Source organism: Zalophus californianus, chromosome 10 (genome assembly GCF_009762305.2).
Source record: "Zalophus californianus isolate mZalCal1 chromosome 10, mZalCal1.pri.v2, whole genome shotgun sequence".
NCBI classification, from domain to species: Eukaryota; Metazoa; Chordata; class Mammalia; order Carnivora; family Otariidae; genus Zalophus; species Zalophus californianus.
Genome location: NC_045604.1, coordinates 106,126,756 through 106,149,980, shown reverse-complemented (window position 1 = coordinate 106,149,980; position 23,225 = coordinate 106,126,756). Strand labels below are relative to the sequence as shown.

The following is a 23,225-nucleotide window of genomic DNA, read 5'->3' as shown; positions in this document are numbered from 1 at the left end:
ACACAACTACACTCAGGCCGGAAGTGGTTTTGCCCCTATAAAACATGGCGGAAAGCTTTCTCGTCTCCTGGGCAACACCACGTAAAATGCAGACGCATAGGAATTCCATTGGGATTACTCTGCGCGCGCGCTGCCGGAAGTGGTGTCACCCCCCTTCCGCAGCGGGTGGCTTAGCGCGCGTGCGCAGTAGGCTCTTCCGTCAGCTGTGTTGTGGAAATGGTGGAGAAGAAAACTTCGGGTATGTGAGCCCCCGGAGGTTGGCCCCCTACCTCCTCCCAGACCCGACCCTGGCCTAGGAGGCTCTCACCCAGTTATTAGTCTTAAATCCCTTCCCCCGCCCTGGGGTCCTGGCGTCGGGGTAGCCCCTCAGACCATCCATTCATTTTGTATTGATGCCCGCTCCATGCCTGCGCTGGGGATGGAGAGAGGAAAAAGGTCCCCATCATCCAGAAGCTGGCTCTCTGGGAGGGGGACAGACACGCAGACCTGCCGTTGCATTTCAGAGTGATACGTGCGACGGCAGAGGGGTGCATAGCTCCTGGGCGCGGGGAGGAGTGGCACCTAACTTGGCTTCTGGGACCGAGGGGACAGGGAAGGCTTGGAGGGAGAAAAAAATGCTCTGATTGGGTCTTGAAAGTCGAGTCACGGTTTCGCTCAGTGCAGGTGCGCCGAGGCTCATTCCCGGCAGCGTGAACCGCGCGTGCAAAGGCAGGAAAGCGAGAAAAAGCAAGTCGCTTAGGAAGCCACGTTCACAGTTCGGGGCTTGTGGAGGAACAGTAAGAGAGTCTGGAGGGCTGGGGAGGGGTGCACTTGAAAAGCATTCTGTACACCGCTGGAGAGTGTCAGTTCTGTGGAGAACCACCAACGGCTCTTTTAAGGCAGGGGCACAGCCGAGACAGATACATCTTTTAGAAAGGCAATTCTGGCTTCAGTACGGAGCAGCACTGTACGGTGGAACTTTCTAGAATGGTAGGAACGGTCTTAATCAGCACTGTTTAGCATGGCAGGCTTTAGCCACATGTGGCTTTTGAGCACGTGAAATGTGGCTAGTGCCACCGAGGAACTGAATTTTACATCTTATTTAATCTTACTTAATCTACGTCGAATTTGAATGACCACGTTGGAGCAGTGGCAACCTTATTGTACAGCACAGGTGTAGAGGCTGGAAGGCCAGTTAGGGAAGGTTGGAGTAGTTTAGTCCCGGTAAGAAGAGATGTGGGTGGAACACTCAGCCAGATTGACTTTAATCAATCCAATCATGTCAGTCCTTTCTTAAAACCACCCTTTGCTGGATCTCCGTTTTTCTCACTGTAAATCCTCAAATCCAAATTCCTTTAGATACTTAAAGGTAAGACTTTTAATGGTCTGCCTGACTTTATATCCACAGTCTTCCCCCCCTCCCCCGGCATGCTTTATATAGCAGCCCTACTGAGCTTTTTATAATTTATTGAAGGCACCATGGTCTGCCATCCAAGCTTTCTGTCATGCTGGTACAAAGGCCTGACACACCCTTCCCTCTCCCCCAACCAAGCTAACTTCTATTCCTCAGTCAGATCTCAACCTAGACTTTCCTCTGGAAAATCTTCTGACTACACCAAGGCCAAGTTAGGTGTTTCTGGCCTGTGCTCTATAGCACTTTGTACTTCCTTGTGCGAGCATATACTATGCGGTACTCTGCATGGTTATTTGATCATTTGTATTCCCCACCTGACTGTAAGCTCATGTATTCCCAGGGCCTAGCGCACCGCCGGGCACTTGGAGGGGAGGCAGTATGCAGGGATCCAGAGCTGGGCAGTTCTGGATCAGAATTCTGACCCACCACTTACTAGCTATGTGAGCTTTGGACATGCTTCTTAACCTTTGAACTTCATTAAGCTGGGGATGATAATGATACTTCTCTCATAAGGTTGATAAAGGGTTAAAGCTCTTACACAAAGAGCTTAGTGTAGATGCTATTATTAGGATTAGAGGCACTCAGTAAATATTTGTTGACTGAATAAAGAGATATTTTGTGTAGAACTATCAGACCCTGATAAAGAGAGCTAAAGAGGGAGGTTTAAAATAACTCCTGGGTTTCTTGCTTAGGATGTCTGTGTAGATGGTTCCATTTACTTAAAGAGTGTACGGAGGAGAAGCAGACTTGGATGGGAAGATTTTAAATTTTGAGCTACAGCGTCAGTGGGGCCATCTCTGGCTACTCTTCTAAGCCTCTCATGTGGCCTACTCTCTCCCTGCTAAGAAGAGGGCTGTCCCCATCTCTTTCTCAATCTTTTTACTCTTCCTGGGATTTCAACCCCAAACTTGGGGCTCTAACTCTCACCCAAAAGTGAATGACACCAAAAGTGGTGCTGTCAATTCTCAACTTTTTCCTGAGCCCCACAGCTGTTGGCTGTTCAGTCAGCTGCAGGAAATCACCTGCTGACTTCACCGTTTTAAACCTCTCTCTTATTACCATTCCAGTTCACTGGGTCTGTTAATTCTGCACAAAATATCTCTTTATTAAAACGCATATTCAGGGGCACCTGGGTGGCTCAGTTGTTAAGTGTCTGCCTTCAGCTCAGGTCATGATCCCAGCGTTCTGGGATCAAGCCCTGCATCCGGCTCCCTGCTCCACGGGAAGCCTGCTTCTCCTCTCCCACTCTCCCTGCCCACTGCCCATGCTTGCATTCCCTCTCTCGTGTGTCTCTCTCTCTGTCAAATAAATAAATATAATCTTTTAAAAAAACGCATATTCATTGAGTGTCTATAACCATAAGGAAAACCTGAAGTTATGTCAAGGAAGCAAATGAGGGCATTCTTTCCGCCCAAGGGAGATAATCGGTACAGTCTCAAGGTGTCTTAAAAGGAGGATTGTAGAAACACACACTGGATTTGGCCCTATTAGGTCACCGGGGTCCTGAATGTGAATTGTTTCCACTGAATGGGAGTCAGTTTGCTGGGGGTTGAGGAGTGGATGGGAGATGAAGAAATGAAACATCCCATGGATCATTCTCTCAAAGATGAGTCACTGTGTGATGTTGGGTTGACATGTGAGAGTTTGGCAGCTTTTTCCAGTGAGAGGAAAATACCTGTGGGGGAAGAGGGGTTGAAGATGCAGGAGGGAGGGAAGGACTCGAGTTGGAGGTGAAGGGTCGGGTTTAGCAGGGGGACTTGGTGTGTGGGGGGTGCATCCACTTGGAACGGAGGGAAGGTGGGTGCCCATACATTTATATGTGAGGGTGGGCTGAAAGATGAGCTTCTCTACATGTGGCCTGTGTCCTTTGTGGCAGGAAATGGGGTTGCTGAGGATGAAGGCGGGATGCATTAAAGTCCCAGTGGAGGCGGGGGGCCCCAGAGTGTATCGTGGCCCCCGTCTGCATGGTTGTGTGATTTCTGCCAGCAGTGAGAGGTCTCCAGGAGGCGTTTCATTGGTTGGGTCTGGGGAGTGGGAGGAAAGGCTGAGGCCACCCTAGCTTCTCTCCTCCTGTGCCCCCATGATTCTGGCTCTGCCCCATCCAGTTCGCTCCCAGGACCCTGGACAGCGGCGGGTGCTAGACCGGGCGGCCCGACAGCGCCGCATCAACAGGCAGCTCGAGGCCTTGGAGAACGACAACTTCCAGGACGACCCCCATGCAGGACTCCCCCAGCTCGGCAAAAGGCTGCCTCAGTTTGATGATGATGCGGACACCGGTGAGGCGGTGAGGCGGGTGGAGGAGGAGGAAGGGTGGGAGGAAGTGGGAGGGTCTGCCTGGCTCAGGACTGTAGAAGGACATCGGGCTGGGGGTGGGTAGGTGACAGGGGAGCTCTTCTGCTCTGCCCGGGACTGGCTCCTGCGGCGGTGAGCCATCCGCTCTCCCCTCTCTGCCTCTGCTTCCTCTAGCAGATGGAGAATACAGAACATGGAGGAGCTGAGCTCCCAGAGCCCTCCCAGCTCTGACACAAAGCCTTAGGGGAGCGTGAGATGTGTGTAGGTGCTGGTTGGAGAAGCGAGGGGAGGGACACACATGGGAAGGAGAGGCCGACTCGGAACCCAGGGGAGCACGTGGGCAGGAAGCGGACTTATGGGTGTCGGGAATGAGGGTGCAGAAAAAGAGGGGGCTTTTCTTGGCACGTGCCAGGTAACTGCAGTTGACCTTGGAACGGCACGGGTTTGAACTCTGCAGGTCCGCTTGTACGTGGGCTTTTTTATAGTCCTGTCCTGTAAATGTCTTTTCTCTCCCTTATGATTTTCTTTTTCTTTTTCTTTTTTTTTTAAAGATTTTATCTGACAGCGAGAGAGGGAACACAAGCAGGGGGAGTGGGAGAGGGAGAAGCAGGCTCCCCGCGGAGCAGGGAGCCCGACGCGGGGCTCGATCCCAGGACCCTGGGACCATGACCTGAGCCGAAGGCAGACGCCTAACTACCGAGCCACCCAGGCGCCCCTAACCTTATGATTTTCTTAATATTTTGTTTTCTCCAGCTTCGTTGTAAGAATACAGTGTATAATACATATAACATATACAATTTGTGTTTATTGTTTATTATTTATTGTTATCAATAAGGCTTCTGGCCAACAGTAGGCTATTTGGAGTTGTTTTGGGGCAGCTGAAAATTACAGATTTCTAACTGTGTGGAGGAGGTTGGCACCCCTAACCCCCTCGTCGTTCAAGGGGTAAACTCTAATTGCCCTTCCTCTGTAGGAAAGAAAAAGAAGAAAACTCGAGGCGATCATTTTAAACTTCGCTTCCGAAAGAACTTTCAGGCCTTGCTGGAGGAGCAGGTGAGTGGGGGAGGGGCTGGCCCAGGGGCTGGGAGGGCCCTGCAGGGAAGAAATGAGCCCATAGAGGTCCTGGTCCTGGGCGGGTGTTTGCTACATGGGTGGGCAAGGAGTTGTGGACCCTTCCCCTTGTCTCGGCAGAACCTGAGTGTGGCCGAGGGCCCCAACTACCTGACAGCCTGTGCAGGACCCCCGTCTCGGCCCCAGCGCCCCTTCTGTGCCGTCTGCGGCTTCCCCTCCCCCTATACGTGTGTCAGCTGCGGTGCCCGATACTGCACCGTGCGCTGTCTGGGGACCCACCAGGAGACCAGGTGAGCTCGGAACAGCCCCTCCTCTCCCCTGCCCCCAGGGCCCCAGACCCTCTCCTCATCCTGGGCTTCCTCTGCCTGCAGGTGCTTGAAGTGGACTGTGTGAGCCTGGGCATCCCCGGAGGAGAGGGCCTTCCGTGCACCACCCCAGCCTCGGAGAGGGCTTGGCCAAAGGGAGAGGTGCTCTTCTGGACCTAGAGAGGAGCCGTTCGCTAGTTCAGCAGAGCTGTGTCCAGCCTGCCAGGGAAGAGCAGTCTTACTCCCAGGGACTGTGTGCAGGGAAGTGGGCTGGGCCCTCAGCGTGCTGATGTAATAAAAGGTTTCATGCCAGGAAGAACCTGTTTGGTCACAGGTCTCCTGTCCTACTCACTGCTCTGCGGCTTTTCCTTCTACCTGTCAGTCACCCCTCCCACGGTCTGCCTGTCTGACCGTGGAAGATTTTATCCCATTCTCCTGCAATGCCCGTCTCTGCATTTGTTGGCTGCCGCTTGTCATTTTTTGGTGATTTATTGAGTGCGTTTGCTTTTGCTTTTTGTTTCTCTAGTTCTTCTGAGTATCACTTGAGTCCTGCCAGGACTGGGTGACAGGCAAGTAGAGTGAGCTTTGGGGACGGGGGCAGAATGATACTGTGGAAGGAGCCAGCCCTGGCTTCGTCCTCTGGTCTTTTTTTTTTTTTTTTTTTTTAAGATTTATTTATTTATTTGAGAGAGTGAGAATGAGAAAGAGAGAGCACATGAGACGGGGGAGGGTCAGAGGGAGAAGCAGGCTCCTCGCAGAGCAGGGAGCCCGATGCGGGACTCGATCCCGGGACTCCAGGATCATGACCTGAGCCGAAGGCAGTCGCTTAACCAACTGAGCCACCCAGGCGCCCCGTCCTCTGGTCTTTAACCCAATGGAGAGAGCGACCCTTGTCCTTGGTGCCGCCGGTCTGAGGAGCAGTTGTCCCAAGGAGGCTGTTGTTACCAGGGACTGCAGCATGTGAAATTATTAGTATCAGAGAAAACCCATTCTGGGAAGCATGGGGGAATTGACGATATCGAGGCCTCTGTTCTTGGTGGCCCTGGATGCTGTAATTCTTTTATTTATTTATTTATTTATTTATTTATTTATTTATTTATTTGAGAGAGAGAGAATGAGCATGGGAAGGGGCAGAGGGAGAAGCAGACTCCCTGCTGAGCTTAGAGCCCGACATAGGGCTCGATCTCAGGACCCTGAGATCATGACTTAGTGGAAGTCGGACACTTAACCGACTGAACCACCCAGGGGGCTCCGGATGCTGTAATTCTTATGTGGTGTTAAAGTTTCTTACACCCGTGCCTCCTCTAAGTGGACTGCAAACTATGAGCTCATAAAGCTCCTTGGAGTTGCTGTCTTAAGGCCCTGTACCCCGCTCGAACATAGCAAAGCAGATGCTTAGGACGTATTTGTTGTACTTGTTGAACAAATGACCTCAATAAGATATTAAAATGGGATCCAGCAAATTCCATGTTAGGCACCTGCACAGGCTCTTCTCTCCCCTTTTGGGGCTTTACAACAGCTGGCCCAAACGTTCCCAGTGTCTTCCTTGCCCTTTCTCTGGAGACTTGAGGTTGGGTCAGTGGTGTTGGGGACAGCTCCAAGTCTGATGGTGAGGACACAGTTTGGGGACCGTCCCAAATTGGTGGTTTTAAAAGACAGCTGTACATTTTCTGACTGTCCTTTCATCAAAAGGTAGGGTCTTTGTCCCCTTCTCCCGGGATTGGGGCAGAATTATGACTGCTTCAACCAATACAGGGTGGCAGAATTGAGACCATGTGACATTCAAGGATGGGTAGTAAAAGGCAGGGAAGCTTCTGCCTTGTCAACTAGGAAAATTGTTCTTCTGGATCCCTCCATCATCATATGAGAAATCCAGCCATCCTGAAGCTGCTGTGCTACGAGGCACCCAAGACTGCACGGGGAAGCCACAGGCAGGTGCCCCCGCTGCCAGATCCAGCTGAGTCAAGCCTTCATGCCACCCCAGCCCAGGCTTCCCTCATGGGAGTGAAGACCCCTCCAGATGATTCCGGCCGCCAGGCATCAAATCACCCTCAGCTCAGCTGTTCTGAGGCTTCCTGGCCGTGTCCTCAACATCACAGAGCAGACATAAGCCATCTCTGCTACACCCCAGATGCCTGACCTACAGCATCCATGTGTATAATCAAATGGTTTATGCCACTGAGTCTTGGGATGCTTGTTACGCAGCAGTAGTAACTGGGACACCAGGAGTCCAGTTTGCTGGCTTCTGACTTCTGGCCTAAATTTATTATCTCTCCCATGAAGGGAAACTTTTCCAAGGTCCTAAACTTTCAGTTTTCCTCTCCATCAAGAAGTACATGCAAGCAAGAAAACAAACAAACAAACAAACAAAAACCAAAAAAAAAAAAGGAAGGAAAGAAGGAAGGGGAATAAAAGACTATGTCTTGGCTGAGAAACGCCATCAGCACTTCGCTGTGATCACCTGCATTGGACTTCCTGTCCGATTTGCACTGAGCACGATCTCTTTGGTTTATTTCCTAAATCCGCTGGCTTTGCTCCATACTTTGCTGTTATAAAAAGAATCACGTAGATTCTGCCTGGTGTAAGATTTGCCTCCTCGGTGACACATTCAGGCTTGCCAGCTGACCTTGATAGGACAGAGCCAGACCCACGGGCTCCTCGTTGCTCTGACACCAGGGAGCTCCAGGAGTCCTCCGTTGACATTCTCTAGGAAGGGTCTCTGGACCCCCACTTAAAACAAGGAAAGCCTTGAACAGTTTTCGCCAGCTTCCTAGGTGCTGGGGAGATTGGTCTCTACCCTGGGAGACACCCAGGTCTCTGGGAAATCAACAGGGTGCCAAGAGTGTGTAGAGGGTGGCCCCGGTGTCCAGTGAGGGAGCAGCACAGCCTCCTGGGCGCACGGGGGGGCAGAAGAGGTTGATTCTAGAGCCTGGGGGCTCACTCCTACAGCCCGCAATGAGAGTTGAATTTAGTTGACTGAATTAGTTTGGAAAGGCCAGGATTCTGCGAAGCAGTCCAGGTGTGTCTTCAGTCTTGGGCAAATCTTGGTCTTACTGGTCTTACTGGTCTTACTGGCCCTACTGTTTCCGAACTGCATGGCTCGGACAGGTCACTTACAGATCACTCTTTCTTACAGCCACCGCCCTGATAGTGGGAGGATTAAACGGGACGGTGCACCCAGCCCAGTGCCTGGCATTTGGGAAGTTCTCAGTCAGTGGTAGCCGTTGACATGACTGCCTAAGACCTCCAGCAGTTTGTTGTCGAGCCTTGTGACAGCCTGTTCCTCCAAAGACTGGACATTCCTCGCAGTAGCCCTAGCCCCTAACACGGCAACCTGCCGTTTACATTTCTCTCGGCTCCTAGCTTGTGAGTTCTCTGAGGGCAGGAGCCGTGTCTTGGTGCCACACTAGCTTATAGCAAAGAAGGAAATAAGTATTGTTTAAAAGGGTAAGTGTGTTGATGGGTCCTAATAGCCGAATGACTGTGCAGGAGGGACGGAAGATGTCAAAACTTAACCTAGTGCCCGTGTTAAGGCGAGTACTTAGATGCTCAAGTGTGGAGGCTGGCTCGGGTTAGCTTTCCTGAGAGCGGGGAAGGGGTGAGAAGAGGCAGGCTGGGCTCTGGGAAAGGAGGTAGCAGCTGTGGGGCGGGGGGCAGAGTGGAAGTTGGGGTCAGAAGTGCCCTGGGTGGTGTCAGGAGATGTAATTGTAATTGTGATTTTGTCCTTCACAGCAGTTGCGGGGGGGGGGGGGGGGCATGCAGCATACAGGCATCCCTGAGGAACTCTGATGGCCTCTCAGAGTTGTAAGACCCTTCTTAAGGGGTGGGTCCCATTTTTGAGAGAGAAACCCACTATGGGTTTGCTAACAAAGCAAACCCCATGGGCCAATCCTTGGCACAGTAGATGGGTAGACCGCGACACTAGCACCCATGCTCTTGTGCAGTCCCTCCCACGTTGACTCTCCACTTGGCCACGTAACTGGCTTGGCCAGCAGGACATCCATAAACTTTATGGGAGCAGAGAGTGAGGGGGAAAAGACTTCAGCAAACTTCTTGAGCAGGAACCCCCTTAACAGCTTCTGGGGAGACCCGCGGGACGCCCCCGTGCCAGTGTGCTCCTAAGGCCAGTGAGCCGCCCCAGTTTGCTAGGCGAGCACAGTTGTACGGAGGAAGAGGAGGGACCTTAATGGTCCTGGGCTTTTCTCCTGAGGCGCCAGGGACCTGCTAAGGCAGCACAACGCTTGACGCTCCACGAGAGGAATGTGGACAGGATTCGGAAGACGGATGAGAAGCTCGATTGGGGGACCCCTATCCTGAGCAGGAGAGAATGAGGGCCTGACCTGGCAAAGGCAGTGGAAGGAGCGAGGTAAGTGGACGTGAAGAACACTGAGGGGGGGAATCCACGGGATCTGGGGCAGGTGGCGGAGGGGAAGTGAAGGGAGAGCCTGAGATGATCGACACTGTGGAGCTGTGTGACTCAGGGGTCGACTGTGCTGGTCACAGGAATGACAGGAACCGGCTGGGGGGAGAGCGATGAAGTTGGTGAATTCGCCAGCCTGGGGAAAACACACAGGGGGTGCGTGTACTTCTGAGGCTCGGGAGAGAGGGCGCAGTTAGAATGCAGATGTGGGTGTCTCTCCATCCCCGGGGGACTGTCAGTGCAGGGGAGTGGGTAGGATGAAAGGGAAAGGAGAAGGGCTAAGATCAGACCCCAGGCCACCCCCAGTGACTAACCCGGTCAGCAGGTCAGCGCTGCCGAGGCTGGCTCCCGGGTTAGGGCCCTTGTCGCTCTCCTTTCATTGGATGCCAGGCCTCTCTTATGGCTTCACGTTCCTGTCTCCCACTGGGCCTGTTCCAAGCCAGCCCACAACCCAGTCAGTGCTCTGAGTTGGACACCACTGAGTCACACGCACGCACACACACACATGCACACGCACACACACGCACACACACGCACACACACACACACGCACACACCCCACCGGTATGCAAGCCTCTGGGAAGAGCTGTTCAGAGACTTTTCTGGAAGTCGTTGACTCTTTCCCCAGAAAAATCTGCCTGCAGGAGAGCTGGTTGATTTGACACACAATTTCAAAGGGCTGTCAATTTGTGACGTCTACTCTTAGGCACAGCTGAAGGAACTCTGCTCACGGTCAGCTGTCTCCTTGAGAAAGTTCGAGCGCCAAGAAAGACTTGTTAGCTCAGGCTGGCCGGGGAGACAGCTCTGCCCCTTTCAGTTTCCCAGAGGTGGGTCTTCCCGTACGCACTCCTTGATGACTCTTGTCAGTAATTATGAGTGCCACACTCTTGAAATCACTTGCAACCCCTCCTCTTTTTTTCGGAAGACAGTCCAAAGGTGATAAAAGAGAGGGACGGGTGACAGCCTGGGGTCCAAAAACTGAGATGGCTCTGGGGGCCAACCCCAGCCACCCGTTGCTTGGCCAGCCACTTCATGACACCCTCCATCCCTGAACAGTTTATAGTACAAATTTATTTATGCACGTATTTATACAGAATACAAACGGTCGGGGACGCCTACGCCCCCTTAACCAACCAGCGCCCAGACCGAGAAGGTCCTGCCCCAGGAGTCCGAGGTGAGTTCTCAGGAGGCGGTTTCTCGGCCAGACGGAGGAGGCGGGGCCGGAGGCGCGGTCAGAGCTGGGCGTAGCTTCCGACCACGGGGCGGAGTCGGGGCGTGGCCTGCACCCCGGGGTTGGAAGACCGCTCTCCGCTCGGGGCACTGGGAGGGGAATGGGGGTCCACTGGCGTCCTACACGTAAGCGTTCTTCCCGTACTTGCCAAAGGTGCTGTCGCCTTCGTCCGAGGCCGCGGGGCGCAGGTGGTCAGTGAGGCCGGGGGACCGCACCGCGGAGGCCTCGTAGGGGAGCCTGGTTCAGAGAGGCCTGGGTCAGCGGAGGGGAGCCCCCCGTCCCGCCGCCGCCGCCGCCGCCGCCGCCGCACGCCGCCCTTACCTGGGAGCCGGGGCCGCGTGGGGAGAGCGGCAGCAGCCGGAGCCGAGGCAGAGGCCGCCCAGGATGGCGAGCAGGGAGGCGCTCCAGCCCAGGTAGAGGGCGGGGCCCAGCTCGTACCTGGGAACAGGAACCGGGCGGGGCAGCGCTAGCTCGGCCGGCCGAGTCCCACCCACAGCCCCCCAGGGCGGGGCTCCCACACTCACTTGGTCCCTGCATACACGGGGTCGAAAAATTCCTGGGTGATGTTGAAGGCGTACCAGGAGATGGCCACCATCCCGCAGAAACCTGGGGATGGAGAGGAGGGTCACGCTCGAGCCCCAGGCCCGGCAGAGGGGCAGGAGGAGGGGGTGGCGCAAGTCCACGAGCAAGTTGCACTCCCTCCCTAGCTCCTGACCTTTCTGCCTCCTAGGATCCCAAGCGCAGCCCCTCTTTCATGTCTAGTCTCCCACGTTCTGCCCTTGGCCCGTTCTTTATCGCGACCCGCCCCGCATCTTGATCACCTAGCTGCCTCACTCGGAATCTGCCCCAGTCAAATCCTACCCGTCCTGGGAAATCCAGCTGCCCCAGCAACGGTCAGGCGCAGCCTGCCCTTAACGCCCGTTTCTTCGGCCTCCCAAAGCCCCCAGAGCCTGTGACATGCCTTTGGCACTCAGTGCAGTGAAGGCCTGAGGCCAGGGAGACCCCTGGACTACAGGACCAGCCTCACCCCTCTCTGGGGGCTCCTCCAGTTAAGTCACCGGAGTTTTCTGAGCCTGTTTCCACATCTAGGGAAGAGGGCAAGACCCACCCTACCTCACAGACTGAAAAGAGATGGCCTGTCGCCTGGTGTTGTTAAGTGTGTGCAGTGGGTTTGCATGTGTCCCCCTGACTCTGGTCTTCCTGGCCGGGCTGTAAGTTTGCATGTGTCCCCCTGACTCTGTCCCCCGGTCTTCCTGGCCGGGCTGTAAGCTCTGCGGGGGCGGGGGGGGGGGGGAGACGCTCACTCACCTTTGGGGTCCCTCTCACACCTGGCTCATGCCTGGCTCCTAGTGCGGGCTCAAGAAACATTGCTGATGGACTGATTTGTAGCTGAGGGATTTGGGTGAGCATGAGGCTGGGTGAGCCGGGGGAGAGGAATTGCTGAGCAAGGAGGGCGCGTGTCAGTGCAATGGGGAAGGTGAGACACACACTGGTCGTGAAGAGCTGGAGAGGACAGGGAACCCCGGGTCCACTGCCACCACTCTCAACCCCCGACCACAACGCAGGGCACACCCACCACCTTCCCGCAATTACCAGCCAATATGTGTAGGGCCCCCGCAGTGGCCGCCAGCTTGGCCTTCCGGGAGAGGTCCATGCTCCCAATGTTTACGCAGCGCAGCCCCACCATGCCTAGGAAGAGGCCCAGGAAGCCCAGGAAGATGGCGGTGATCATGAGCGCCCGGCAGGCCTGGATGTACCCTGGGGAGGTGGGGCGCAGCCATGGGTCCCTCAGCTGGCCCCTTCCCCCTCCACGACCGAGCCAGCCCCTTACAGCCAGCCCCTGCTCGGGTCTCAGCCCATAAAGACCCTCAAGTCCTCTCCTTCCCCGCCAGGCCCTATTCAACTGAAGGGTCCACACGGTCTCCTTCCCAGGAGCTCACCTCAGCCCCAAGGAGTCTTAGCGTCTGCTCCCCGTCCCCCACCCGGCCTCGGTGCGCTCCGAGACAGGCTCGCTCCTGGCACTACTGACACTGGCCAGTTAGTGCTCTGTTCTGGGGGCCGCCCTGTGCATTGTGGGATGTTCGGCGGCATCGCTGGCCTCTACTCATTAGATGTCAGTAGCAATCCGTCCCAAGAGGAGCAATCAACATGTCTAAGACACTATCAAATGATCCCTGAGGGACAAAATCACCCCCAGCTGAGAACCACTGGTCTGTTAGGTCCCCACCACGCTCTGTTGTGAATTACAGAAATTGCACTGGAGCACTCCAGCCCCTTCCCCGCCGTCTGCTTCTCTCTAGGCCCCACCTGGTGCCTGGCACAACCCTAGTCGTCCGGAACTGAGCTTTCTCCCGAAGCGACCGGTAGGGGGCAGCGGCGGCCTACAGGTCACTGGGCGAGGGCCTTTTCCGCCGGGGAAAGTGGGACACCTGGGCCAGGACCCATCCAAGCCCGTCTAGCTCAGGTGTGTTTCGTGCCTCAGTTTCCCCTTTCTCAAAGCCGAAGGAAACGGCCCCCTTCCTTCCTGGTCCCCCCGCCCCCCCTTCTCTGTGATGGTTGTCAAGCACTCCAAGGACCTTGCTCCCCTTTCCCTGGGCGGGGCAGTGCCTCTGGTGCTGAAGGCAAGGCTGGGTCTCTGCCAGGAGGGTGTGGCGTGGCCCGGGGTTGGCGGGTAGGGAGGAGGGACAAAGTTCTCACTCCCAGCCACGCCCTCTGGAGTTCCCACCCTCTCCCCTGCCCCATATCCTCCACGCACGCATTCATCCACGCTTCTCTACCTGGGACTTGCCTGGCCCTGGGTCCCCAGGTGGCCGTGGTAGAACAAGGGGGAGATTACTGGTGGGCCCCGAGGGAGCACGGGCTGGGCGGGATTAAGTGACAGGACCCACCCCCCCCACCCCCCCCAGGACCCGCCAGCCTGGGTTCCAGCCCCCCTACCACCTGTGGGATTCTGGGCAGGTTAAGGCCCGTCCTTGGGGCTGCTTCCCAGCTTTGGTACGATGAGACCACTAACAGGCTGCACGGAGACAGCGCTGAGAGGGAACAGCTGAAGAGCCTAGAAACCACGTCTGGGGCCCGGATGACCCCCAGCACTGGGCAGTGGCCCCCCGCCCTTCCCCGCCAGCATGCTCTTGCCCCCCCCGTCAGCAGTTCCAAGCAGGGCCCTTCTCGGGCGGACGGGCTCACAGCAAAGGCCCCTCCTCAAGCCACGGCGTGGTTGGGGTGGGGGAGGTGGGAATGGCCACGGCTGCCGCGTCGGCTGCCTCCAACCTCTCTTCAGGCCACCCAGCATTCTGGGCTTCTGGCCCAGAGGGTACTCAGCTTTTATAGGGAGCTTTGCGGGTTGGGGGGGGCACCTGCCTTGCACACAGTAAGTCCTGGGGAGAGGGATGAAAGCATGAAGCCCCTACCGCTGTCTCAGAAGATTCTGGGAATGGTGGGGGCACGGAGACCCACCCAGATCCCCTAATTTCTCAGAGAATCTTTGGCATTCCTGGGGGATTTCGTGGAGCCCTGTTCCAAACCCAGCGTTGGCTTCAGTTCTGTCCACTACCCTGCACCTGCAGTAGGGGACTGGAAAGAGCACGATGGCTCCAAGGAGGGCGTGGGAGCAACACTGAATAGCGCACCTGATCCTCCCCTCTTGGTCTCTGGCATGGGGCCGACTGAAGGGACACTCCCCTGGGAAGTCCCGGGGGGCTACTCATAGGGTGAACAGGAAGCAGGAAGATGCGACAGCCACCAGGGAGAACCTTTCTGGGCCAAAAGAGCTGTAGTTCCAGCCCGCAAAGAACTTCAAAAAATACACTGCCCGAGAACGCCGAGCACACACACACACACGCGCGCGCGCGCACGCGTGCACATACATCCCCTACCTGCTTCCAGACCCTCAGAGCTTCAGGGAGACTCCCTTTCAAAGGGTCCTTTAGAACTCGCCATGGCAGTGGGACTGATGCCCCAGCGGGAGCCTGAGGCTCTTACGTGTCTCAACCCCAAGAACCCAAGACGGGGCATCCTCCTCACCCCACAAACCCCAGCCCTCCCATGCCAGAGCTAAGATGCTGAAATTGGCTGTGTGCATACATATGCTAACGTACCACGCTAACATTCTGTGTGCTTTATCCCAACACACAGCCATCCCATGAGCCAGGGCTATTATTACCCTGAGCCTACAGATGGGGTCAATGAAGCTCACGTATCACCTGCCTGGGGCACAGAGCTAGTAAACAGAGCCCAGCAGGCAGACCCTGGTGCCTGCAGTTGTAACCACTAGGGGTGTCACATTAGGGCAGGGGGACACGTGGAATGAGGTCTCTACCGCAGTTCCAGAAAGGGCGCTGCCCCCACCCCCCAGCTTGATCCAGGCCTCCCTTGACAGTCTGGCACCCAAGGCCCGACCACGGGCAGCACCCACCCTCCCTGGGGGTCTCTCCCTCCTCCAGCCTCCTGCCACCCTCTGCCCCCTGGAGCTCTCCCCATCCCATACCAGAGAGGGCCAGCAAGGACGGGAACTCCCGGCAGTTGTAGACTCCCATGGAGTCGGTGGCACAGCTAAACCAGAGGTTCTCGAAGATGGTATTGGTGGTGATGACGCTCCCGTGCACGGTGGACACTCGCCAGTAGCTATGTGGCAGGGTCACCCCCAGCATCAGCAGCCCCAGCGCTGCCATGAAGAAACCGAAGGTCTCCACGGCCACTGACATGGTAGGATGCAGGGCCCCGAGGGGCGCTGGGGGCCCCAGAGAAGGGGAGGGGCTGAGCCCCACAAGGACTTGAGGGGCTTTGGCTAAGTTGGGGCGTAAAGGCAGGCTGGGGAGAGAGAAAGGGGGGCCAGCTGCAGTGTGGACCTCACGTCTGTCTCCCGGTTTCTGTCGTCAGCCCTCTCTCTGGGTCTCAGCTTCCCGGAAGGTCCGGGCAGAGGAATGAGCCTAGAGCACCGGGCAGCTGTTGACGAAGAGATGGAGGGAATAAAAGAAACCGGCCAAAAGTCCACCCCCTCCCCCAGCCTCTGGGCTCCCCGCCCCAGGAGGGGGGCGGAGAGGACTTATGGGAGTGACGAACAAACGGATACAGCCAAGGAGGGGCCCCCATGGGAGGCAGTGGGAGCCAAGGGGAAGCGTCTCTGACTCAGCCTTCATCGGGGGCCAGAGAATGGAAGACGACGACAAGGAGAGACAAGGTAACCGAGAAAGTGCCCACAGACAGACCTTTGGCGTGGCAGGGTCCGGGGAGCAGACCCACTCTCCTGGATGTTGGTGAGAACAAAACTTAAGAGACGCAGAAGACCTAGGATTTGGGCCAAATCTTCCAAGGAAAATTCTGGTTGAATAAGGGAACAGGGTATTTGGGAGAAACCCACTGCTCTGGAGTCCAACCAACCCGGATTCAAACCAGACCCAGTATTTACCAGAGCGATCCAGGCATGAAGTTTGAGCCCCATGAGCTTGTTTCCGTTTCTGTGAACTAGAACTAGCTTCCTCACCTCATGGGTTGTATTAAGACCCGTGACCCCAGATCAAAAGCTCCCCGCGAGTGTGAACTGCTCCCTCCTTGATGACCACCCTGGGTCTGGACACCACAGGCTGGGGTGAGGCCACCAGTTGCTTTCCTCCAAACTGCAACTTCCTAAACTTGAATTTCCCCCCTTGTCGCATTAATCTTTGATTCTCAGCACCAAGCTTGATCTTGCGGCCAAGGGCCACTGAGGGGGATAAATTACACGCCCAGAATGTGATCCTGTGGCTAATCAGCCATCAGAACTGTCACCAGCTCTATTAATTATGGATTAGAAACCTCCAGGTCCCCACCCCAAGCCGAGGGCAAGCACCTGTCCCAGTATGGGTGGTACCATTTCCTGCCCCTAGGCCACACCAGGCCAGCTCTGGTTTTCCTCCTGCAAATGCAGCAGGGGCTCAGTCTCCAGGGGACAGGGGCTGGACGCTGCCCCCAGGCAGTCTCACAGGATATCACTGAGCCAAGTGTATCCCCCCACTACCCCCCCTACCCCGTGTCAGGCTCCCTTGCGCTCCCCTCAGGGGCCTCCTCCCCAATCCCCCCAAGCCAGGCTGGCTTGGCTGTGGAACGAGAGGTATGCAGTGAAGCAAGACAGGCCCATGCTGAGCCTGGCACCGGGCGGGTGTGGGGCAAAGCAGGCTGGGTGGGGACTGCGTCCTGACCTTCCATCTCTGAGCTGACAACCGGGATGTCCTGGGTTTGTAACTCGTCTCAAGAACTCTTGCCAAATGCCCATTCCTGCCCCCGGGCAGCGGCCCCTCCTCTAAGGACGGGGTGGGCGGGGTGATGGTGGTGGTGTGTGTGCCAGAAGACAACGGGAGGGAAGGGTGGAGGTTTTAGAGGAAACTGAGTGGGCGGGCCCCCCTGGTGTGGAAAACTCCACGTGCTGAGAGGCAGCTGTGTGGGTCGGAGGAGACAGGAGACATAAATCCTGTTCTGTCCCCTCAGCTCTGCCCTTCCCGCCTCCAGTCACTGCTTTCTCCCGGGATTCTTGTGCCACGCAAAGGCCTTGTCCCGTCCCCCGTCCTGCCTACCACTGCTCAAGCACACAGCTTTGGGGGAGGAGGAGGAAGGAAGGGCGTGGGGTCTGGGCAGCTTGGCAGACAAAGGCAAACCCCACACCAGCCACGGGGGGTAGGAGTAAGAAGGTGAGCAGGAAAGGACCACGGGTGACCCCCACCTTGGGGCCCAATGGAGCCCGCCCCTTCCTCAACACGGACACAGCAGTTCCCAAGCCAAGGCCCAGTTTTATTTACACTCATCCCGGAGCACATGGTTTGGGGCTACTGGACACGTCTCTGGGGAAAGGAGGCTGAACGCCAGAGGGCAGTGATGGGGTGCAGAAGAAAAAGCAAGGATGGATGGGTCCCCCCTCTTCGAGTGTCCTCCATAGGCTCCCACGTATCCCTGGGCAGAGGCGGAGGTGCAGTCTCATTCAGGATTTGGACTTGGACACAGCAAGTCCGATGAGTCCAGCCAGACCTGCCACGCCCAGGGCCATGCCTCCAACAATGGCCATGCCCACTAGTCCATCTGGGAAAGGGAAAAGGGAGACCGTCAGGAGCCCAGCCCCGACAGGGACCCTGCCCACCACCTTCTTTCTCCCTGCCCGATGCTCCTCAAAAGATGTGCCTCTTCCCCTGGAGTCATGAGGTGAGGGACTCCAGGGCTTGGAGAAAGAAGGCTTCTGAGGGACTGAGCAGGAAGTGCTTGGGTGCGGAGGGAGGGGGTCATTTAAAGGGAGACCAGAGAGCCCAGCCCAGGCCCGGGGGGGGGCGGGGAGAGAGGGGGAAGAGGACTTAACCAAGAGCCGAGAGGCGCCCGGGGACGGCTGGGGCCCAGGACAGTGGGGAGTGGAGAAGGTCAGAGAAGAAGAGTTCACCTTTCTTCATGGCCTTGTCAATGAGTCGTTCCAGTTCCTTGGCCTGGTTGTTCTGGGGCTCAGTCTGCAGCAGGCCCCGCACATACTTTAATGCCTTCTCATATTCCTGCACTCGGGGAAGACATCCCACACACCCACACACCCACACACCCATACACGCGCGCACACACACACACGCACACACACACACACACACACACCCTCAGTATTCTGTCCCTCCTCCTGCCCATCAGAGGGCCTTCCCTTCACTGGCCCTGGGGGATCCTCCCTCTGCCTCCACCACCCCTCCTCCTCCCTGACTCCAGCCCCACCCAATGGAGTAGAGTCCACAAACCACCCCATCTGTGTGGGGGTGATAAGCTGGAGGAGATAACAACGCAAGGCTTGGGACTGCACCCCAACCTGAGGTCACCTTGCTCCCCACACCCTCGGCAGCTGGAATCTCACATTCCCTCAGCCTGCTATATCCTTGCACCTCTGTCCCCAACACCACCCGCCTTGGCCTTCCTGAGGCCCAGGGCTGTCCCGTGGCAGAGACACGAGAGGATGCTGTGGCACCGCTGCCTTACCTTGAGCCGGTAGTTCCCCACAGCCAGGTAGAAGACATAATCCCGCTGCTCCTCTTTGCTCCCTTTGGGCAGCAGCTCTGGGGAGGGTGGAGGAAAGAGGGTGAAAACCGCTTCTCTTCTTTCCTGGTGCTTGCGTCCCAGAGACCCCGTCCATTCTCTGAACCCCTGTATGATCCTGGGAGAAAGTCACTGTCCTGTGCTTCCCTTCCAGCTCCGGCCACTCGTGGCTTCCCTGTCAGACCTCCGGGGCACCACGGACCCAGGCTGCCAGACACCCGGTGATCAACACCCTGGTCTCCATACTGCAGTCAGCTCCGGCTCATCTAAGTGAACTGACAGGAAATCAAGGCGCTGGAGAAGCCAAAGACAGCTCTCCTCGCTTCTAGCACCTGCTGCGCGTTCTCACTGCGGTCACTTGCTGCCCAGACTAGTGTTCAAGTGAGTGTGCCCTCCCTCCCCCTTAAAAAAAAAAAAATCAGCTCAAAGCTCATCTTCTGTGAGCCATCCCGAGTGACATGACCTGATTCTTTCTTAATTCAGTGACTTCCCAGAGGCTTATGTGCTCGGTTGTATGCTATGCAGAATTTGGTAGTTTCATGGGTGTTTATCAATCTTCCCAAGTATCTGTTCTGTCTCCTCAACTAGAACTGGCAATGCTTAGAGACCCCATCTACGGCTGTGCCCAGCTGTAGCGGAAACCCGAAAAATCTGAATGAGCCAAATGGGCAAATGCAGGGTGAAGTTATTTGCATTAGAAAAGATTCTTATTTTTATAGATTTATAATGGCCGTCCTTCGCTAGTACGCTCTTGCGTACACATGATTACTGGACCAAGAGAAAGGGTCCAGGAGGCAGAGAAATTTAAAGGTCAGGTATTGTGGCCTCTGACAAATGGTGACCCATCCAAAACCAATAGGAAATAGGATTCCAATCAAAGCAGCGCCATCTGCTCCCAGGTTTGGGGGCCTGTCTTCTGTACTTCTTCCACACCATCCGCATGGAAGGTTTTCAACAGCTGCTGAATAAGCAACACGGTGGGGCCAAAGAGCAAGGGTCTAGAACACACAGGACAGGAGCTTCTGGTCCTAATTCGGCTACGAATTCATTAGCTGTGTGACCCCAGACGAGTCACTCTCCTCGTGGTCAGGCTGCCAGATTGCCAGAGTCCTGCGGGGACTGCCGTGCTCTGACTCTGTCTGGCTGAACAAGGATGAGGTGGTAATTAGCCAAAAGCACCCTGGGAGAAGCCAGGCTAAGGGGCAGCCCTTTGTCGCAGCTCTTTACAGGGACATAACTGCGAGGTGACTATTACAGGCTCCCGTGTTGAAAAAGGATCCCAGCACTTAAAAGATTATTAAAAAAAGAAAGAAAGAAAAAAAAAAAAGGATCCCAGCACTTGAGATGGAGGGAGTGAACGAGGCTATGGCAGTAGAGGGCAGATCCGGCTGGCAGCTGGGAAGGGGAGAACGGGGTAGCCTAGCACCTCACCCTCCAGCAGGGCGATGCCTTTCCGGATGTCATCGTTGTACTTGCTTCGCACCAGGCACCAGGCATACTCAAACTGCGTGCTCTTGGACACGGAGCCTGCTGCCTTCTCAGACTGAAACTTCTTTTCAAACTTCTGCCATAGGAGAGGAGAGGAGAGGAGTCATTTAGAAATGAAGGGGCCCGCCATTCTCTAGCAGGACCTGCGTGTCCAATTCCCAGTTACACCTCATCTGCCCCAGTCTCTGCCACATTTCCCTCGCGGCTCTTGGCATCTGGCACCCCAGGTTCCGCTAGCTTCATCCCTGGGACCCAGACCCAGGGATTCTGCTCCTTAGCGACGGGCTGTCTCCTTGGACGGTAACCCCCGTCCGCTTCCCTCCTCCTAGTGGTACCGAGCGGAGATGCCGCCTCGTGGCGGCTCCAGGCACTGCTCCCGAGGCAGCTGACCCCGAGCGGCTAAACAGTAAACACGCTGTCAGAACTGCTCAACAACCACCCACGCAGTCCCTCTTCGGTGGCTGCTTCCCCCAACCAGCCCCACCCTGTCGGGCCTGGACCTTTTCTTATCTGCAAATTGGGAATAAAAACAGTCCTCACAGTGCGCACAGTAGCCCACAGAGCTACAAAGATTGAGATACGGCCTGCAATACACTTAGCACCGTTCCGGATTCTGTGAGTAATATATGAAAGAATCTTTATGGTAGTTGCTATATCCCCCCCCCCCCCCCCACTGAAGGAACATTAACAAAAAGGAAAAAAAAAAGGTGTCCGCACCCTGACCTCCTAACTCCTGCACGCGCCCAGAACCTGTCAGTTTTTCCACGCCAGACTGCAGGCCCCGGGTCTGGGGCGTGGCGGCCCAGAAAACTACAATTCCCATTAGGCTACCGGACAAAGTAGAACCTCTGGGCAGGGGCCGGACGCTGCAGAGGATGCCGGGAGCCCTGGTTCCGCTTCCCTAGGCAAAACTGATGCTGGGTAGAGGGTCTGGCCCCAACCGGACTCTCCTCGGGACCCGCCCGTCCGAATATTCCCTTTCCCTCCCTCGAGGCCAGGCCTCACCCGCAGGTCTTCCACAGACACCAGCTCGTTCAGTACGGCCTCCATGGCCGCCGCCCCTGCAATCCTCACACCTAGGTCGCTACTGTGCCACCGTCTCCATGGCCTACGGGCAGGGCTGGAGAGCCACTTCCGTCGTCCGGCGGAAGCGGGCCCCTTCCCCATAGCAGAGCCAATCACCTTACGCAGCTGATGCCGAGCCCGCCCCTCTCCGCCGGTGGCGCCCCGCCCCTTCCCCCCTGCGCCGCCAGCGCACACATTGGGGCTCTAATGCGCACGCTCCGAAAGGTCCCTCTCTCACCAGCCACCTGCGGACCTCTTTACAGTACAATTTGATGTCCCGTGTTCGTCCTCGCGAGTGCCCCGCGTGTGCCTTCCTCCACCGAGGCTAACTTAACAGAGTTTGGGCCTATGTCTTGGTGATTAGCCCTTGGGCTGAAAAACTGAAGAAAGAGGGTGGTGGAGGACCCGGCATGATCTTAAAATTGGGGGGGGGACCAGTCTAAACCTACCTCCCCTCTGGCCCCACCCCCCTCTAAGTCTAGGAAACCGGAGGCTACATTACCTTTCGGTGCCTGTAACAAAATCATAACTGGTACCAAGGTTTTTAGGGCCTCTGCTGACTTACAAGAGGATTGACAACAGGACCTCAACCATACACCCAGAGACTGGGGTACATACGAATAGGGGATACTGTGGAAATCTTTAAATGGGAATTTAAAGAAAAGCTGTTACCCCATTACTTGCAAAGAGGGTCCAATCTTTTAATGCTTAGATAAAGCCTCCTCTGTGCCTGAGGGGGAAGATCTGCCGTGGGTCGTGGGCAGCGAGGAGCAGTCAAAACATGGGAGACCGTAAATGTTCAGTCCTCTGGCACCTGGGCTGTGCAGTGATGGGACTGGGTAGGTAGTGACTTTCAAATTCTCTTCACCTTGACCCACAGTGCTCCAGTGCACATTACAATGTAAGTTCCATGAGGGTAGAACCTGGATCTTGTGTCTCTTTGCATCCCCAGCACCTGGCACAAGATCAATGTCCAATAAATATTTGTTGAATAGACATGAAATAAAGCGAACAATAGTAAAGAGGGCAGTGCAAATGCAGGGATTATCATCCCAAAACCTTTCATGTTTGCAAAGCCCCTTTTTGATTTTTTTTAATTCTCAGAATAGCCTTGTGAGTCAGGTAGGCAAGAGATAGTCTTCTCTACTTAGCTCCAACAGCTGAAATGACTTTGATAGGGGGAGTCTGTTAAAGAATAAAGAAGAGCGGATAGGACAAGTTCCTAAGTACATTCTAGCTATTCATCTTGAAACAATTCAGGCCTAAATTTGTAAATTTTTGCTGGTTTACAATAGAGATCTTCCCATAAGCAGCAGGATGAACTAGGGAGGAACGACTCAGGTTAATTTAAAGGCTAGAAGGCAAAGCAATCCTGGGAAACCATTTGTTTCAAGTACAGCAGGAAAATTTAAAACGAAGGTAGTACAGAGGAAAATTAAAAATGAAACCCCGCAAACTACCACCAGTGCTGCTGAAATTGTAATACTGGTTTCACCGTCTTAGCTAGCAGCCAGTATTTTTAATTCACGCCATTTGTCGGTTTGTAATTATACACTTGTGTGATAACTTGATGAATGCCACCCTCTCGTACGAGACTGGAAGCTACATGAGAGCAGGGTCTGTGCTATATTGCTCATATTATGCCCCTAGAGCCCAGCTCAGGACCTACCACCAGTAGATACTCATATAATTTATAAGTGTTGCCTAAAGAGATATTGTGGTTGCTATTATTAACTTTTTGGAAAGCAGTGAGGGAAAATGAGTTAAGAGCTAAAAGACGTAATATTATCTGACTAGTAATCTCCTGTGGAAGTATTCAACAAAAGCAAAAAAAAAAAAATTTAAAGCAAGACATGAAGACATTCATTCCTGCATTATCTGTGGAGGTAAACAAACAACAAAAGCGCCAGGGAATGGTTTTATTAAATGATGATACAT

The 23,225-nt window shown here is 55.3% G+C and overlaps 3 protein-coding genes across 6 annotated transcripts; 1 reads left to right on the top strand and 2 right to left on the bottom strand.

Moving 5' to 3' along the window:
- Nucleotides 1-148: 148 nt before the first annotated feature.
- Nucleotides 149-5,408, top strand: ZNHIT1 (zinc finger HIT-type containing 1). The gene is made up of 5 exons (XM_027613349.1): nucleotides 149-238; nucleotides 3,499-3,669; nucleotides 4,659-4,738; nucleotides 4,877-5,046; nucleotides 5,128-5,408. The coding sequence occupies exons 1-5, from the start codon at nucleotides 217-219 to the stop codon at nucleotides 5,147-5,149; spliced, it is 465 nt and encodes a 154-aa protein (XP_027469150.1). The 5' UTR covers nucleotides 149-216; the 3' UTR covers nucleotides 5,150-5,408.
- A 5,124-nt stretch (nucleotides 5,409-10,532) lies between these two features.
- Nucleotides 10,533-15,683, bottom strand: CLDN15 (claudin 15). Of its 3 annotated transcripts, none has more exons than XM_027609929.2 (5): nucleotides 15,199-15,681; nucleotides 12,306-12,401; nucleotides 11,237-11,318; nucleotides 11,034-11,150; nucleotides 10,533-10,949 (listed from the first exon to the last, which is right to left on the bottom strand). In XM_027609929.2, exons 1-5 carry the CDS (start codon nucleotides 15,413-15,415, stop codon nucleotides 10,832-10,834), a joined length of 630 nt encoding a protein of 209 aa, XP_027465730.1. In that variant the 5' UTR covers nucleotides 15,416-15,681; the 3' UTR covers nucleotides 10,533-10,831. The 3 variants fall into 3 exon arrangements, with proteins under 3 accessions (XP_027465730.1, XP_027465729.1, XP_027465731.1); XM_027609928.2 differs by having other exon boundaries at nucleotides 12,306-12,470; nucleotides 15,199-15,517; XM_027609930.2 differs by lacking the exon at nucleotides 11,034-11,150 and having other exon boundaries at nucleotides 12,306-12,470; nucleotides 15,199-15,683.
- A 1,770-nt stretch (nucleotides 15,684-17,453) lies between these two features.
- Nucleotides 17,454-21,386, bottom strand: FIS1 (fission, mitochondrial 1). Of its 2 annotated transcripts, none has more exons than XM_027609931.1 (5): nucleotides 21,228-21,386; nucleotides 20,166-20,298; nucleotides 18,678-18,754; nucleotides 18,109-18,214; nucleotides 17,454-17,759 (listed from the first exon to the last, which is right to left on the bottom strand). In XM_027609931.1, exons 1-5 carry the CDS (start codon nucleotides 21,270-21,272, stop codon nucleotides 17,662-17,664), a joined length of 459 nt encoding a protein of 152 aa, XP_027465732.1. In that variant the 5' UTR covers nucleotides 21,273-21,386; the 3' UTR covers nucleotides 17,454-17,661. The 2 variants fall into 2 exon arrangements, with proteins under 2 accessions (XP_027465732.1, XP_027465734.1); XM_027609933.1 differs by having other exon boundaries at nucleotides 18,109-18,172.
- Between the last annotated feature and the right edge of the window lie 1,839 nt (nucleotides 21,387-23,225).

What these genes read in the sequence shown, in the direction of transcription:
- ZNHIT1 (XM_027613349.1), top strand. Translation starts at nt 217, where the DNA reads ATGGTGGAGAAGAAAACTTCGG. An exon ending in GGTGGAGAAGAAAACTTCGG is followed by an intron (nt 239 to 3,498) that starts GTATGTGAGCCC and finishes TGCCCCATCCAG; the next exon opens with TTCGCTCCCAGGACCCTGGA. An exon ending in TGATGATGATGCGGACACCG is followed by an intron (nt 3,670 to 4,658) that starts GTGAGGCGGTGA and finishes CTTCCTCTGTAG; the next exon opens with GAAAGAAAAAGAAGAAAACT.
- CLDN15 (XM_027609928.2), bottom strand. Translation starts at nt 15,415, where the DNA reads ATGTCAGTGGCCGTGGAGACCTTCGGTTTCTTCATGGCAGCGCTGGGG. An exon ending in GGCCCTACACATATTGGCTG is followed by an intron (nt 11,319 to 12,305) that starts GTAATTGCGGGA and finishes CTCCATCCCCAG; the next exon opens with GTTTCTGCGGGATGGTGGCC. An exon ending in CCCGTGTATGCAGGGACCAA is followed by an intron (nt 11,151 to 11,236) that starts GTGAGTGTGGGA and finishes TCCTGTTCCCAG; the next exon opens with GTACGAGCTGGGCCCCGCCC.
- FIS1 (XM_027609931.1), bottom strand. Translation starts at nt 21,272, where the DNA reads ATGGAGGCCGTACTGAACGAGCTGGTGTCTGTGGAAGACCTGCGG. An exon ending in TGTCTGTGGAAGACCTGCGG is followed by an intron (nt 20,299 to 21,227) that starts GTGAGGCCTGGC and finishes CTCCTATGGCAG; the next exon opens with AAGTTTGAAAAGAAGTTTCA. An exon ending in AGGCATCGCCCTGCTGGAGG is followed by an intron (nt 18,755 to 20,165) that starts GTGAGGTGCTAG and finishes CACCCTCCCCAG; the next exon opens with AGCTGCTGCCCAAAGGGAGC.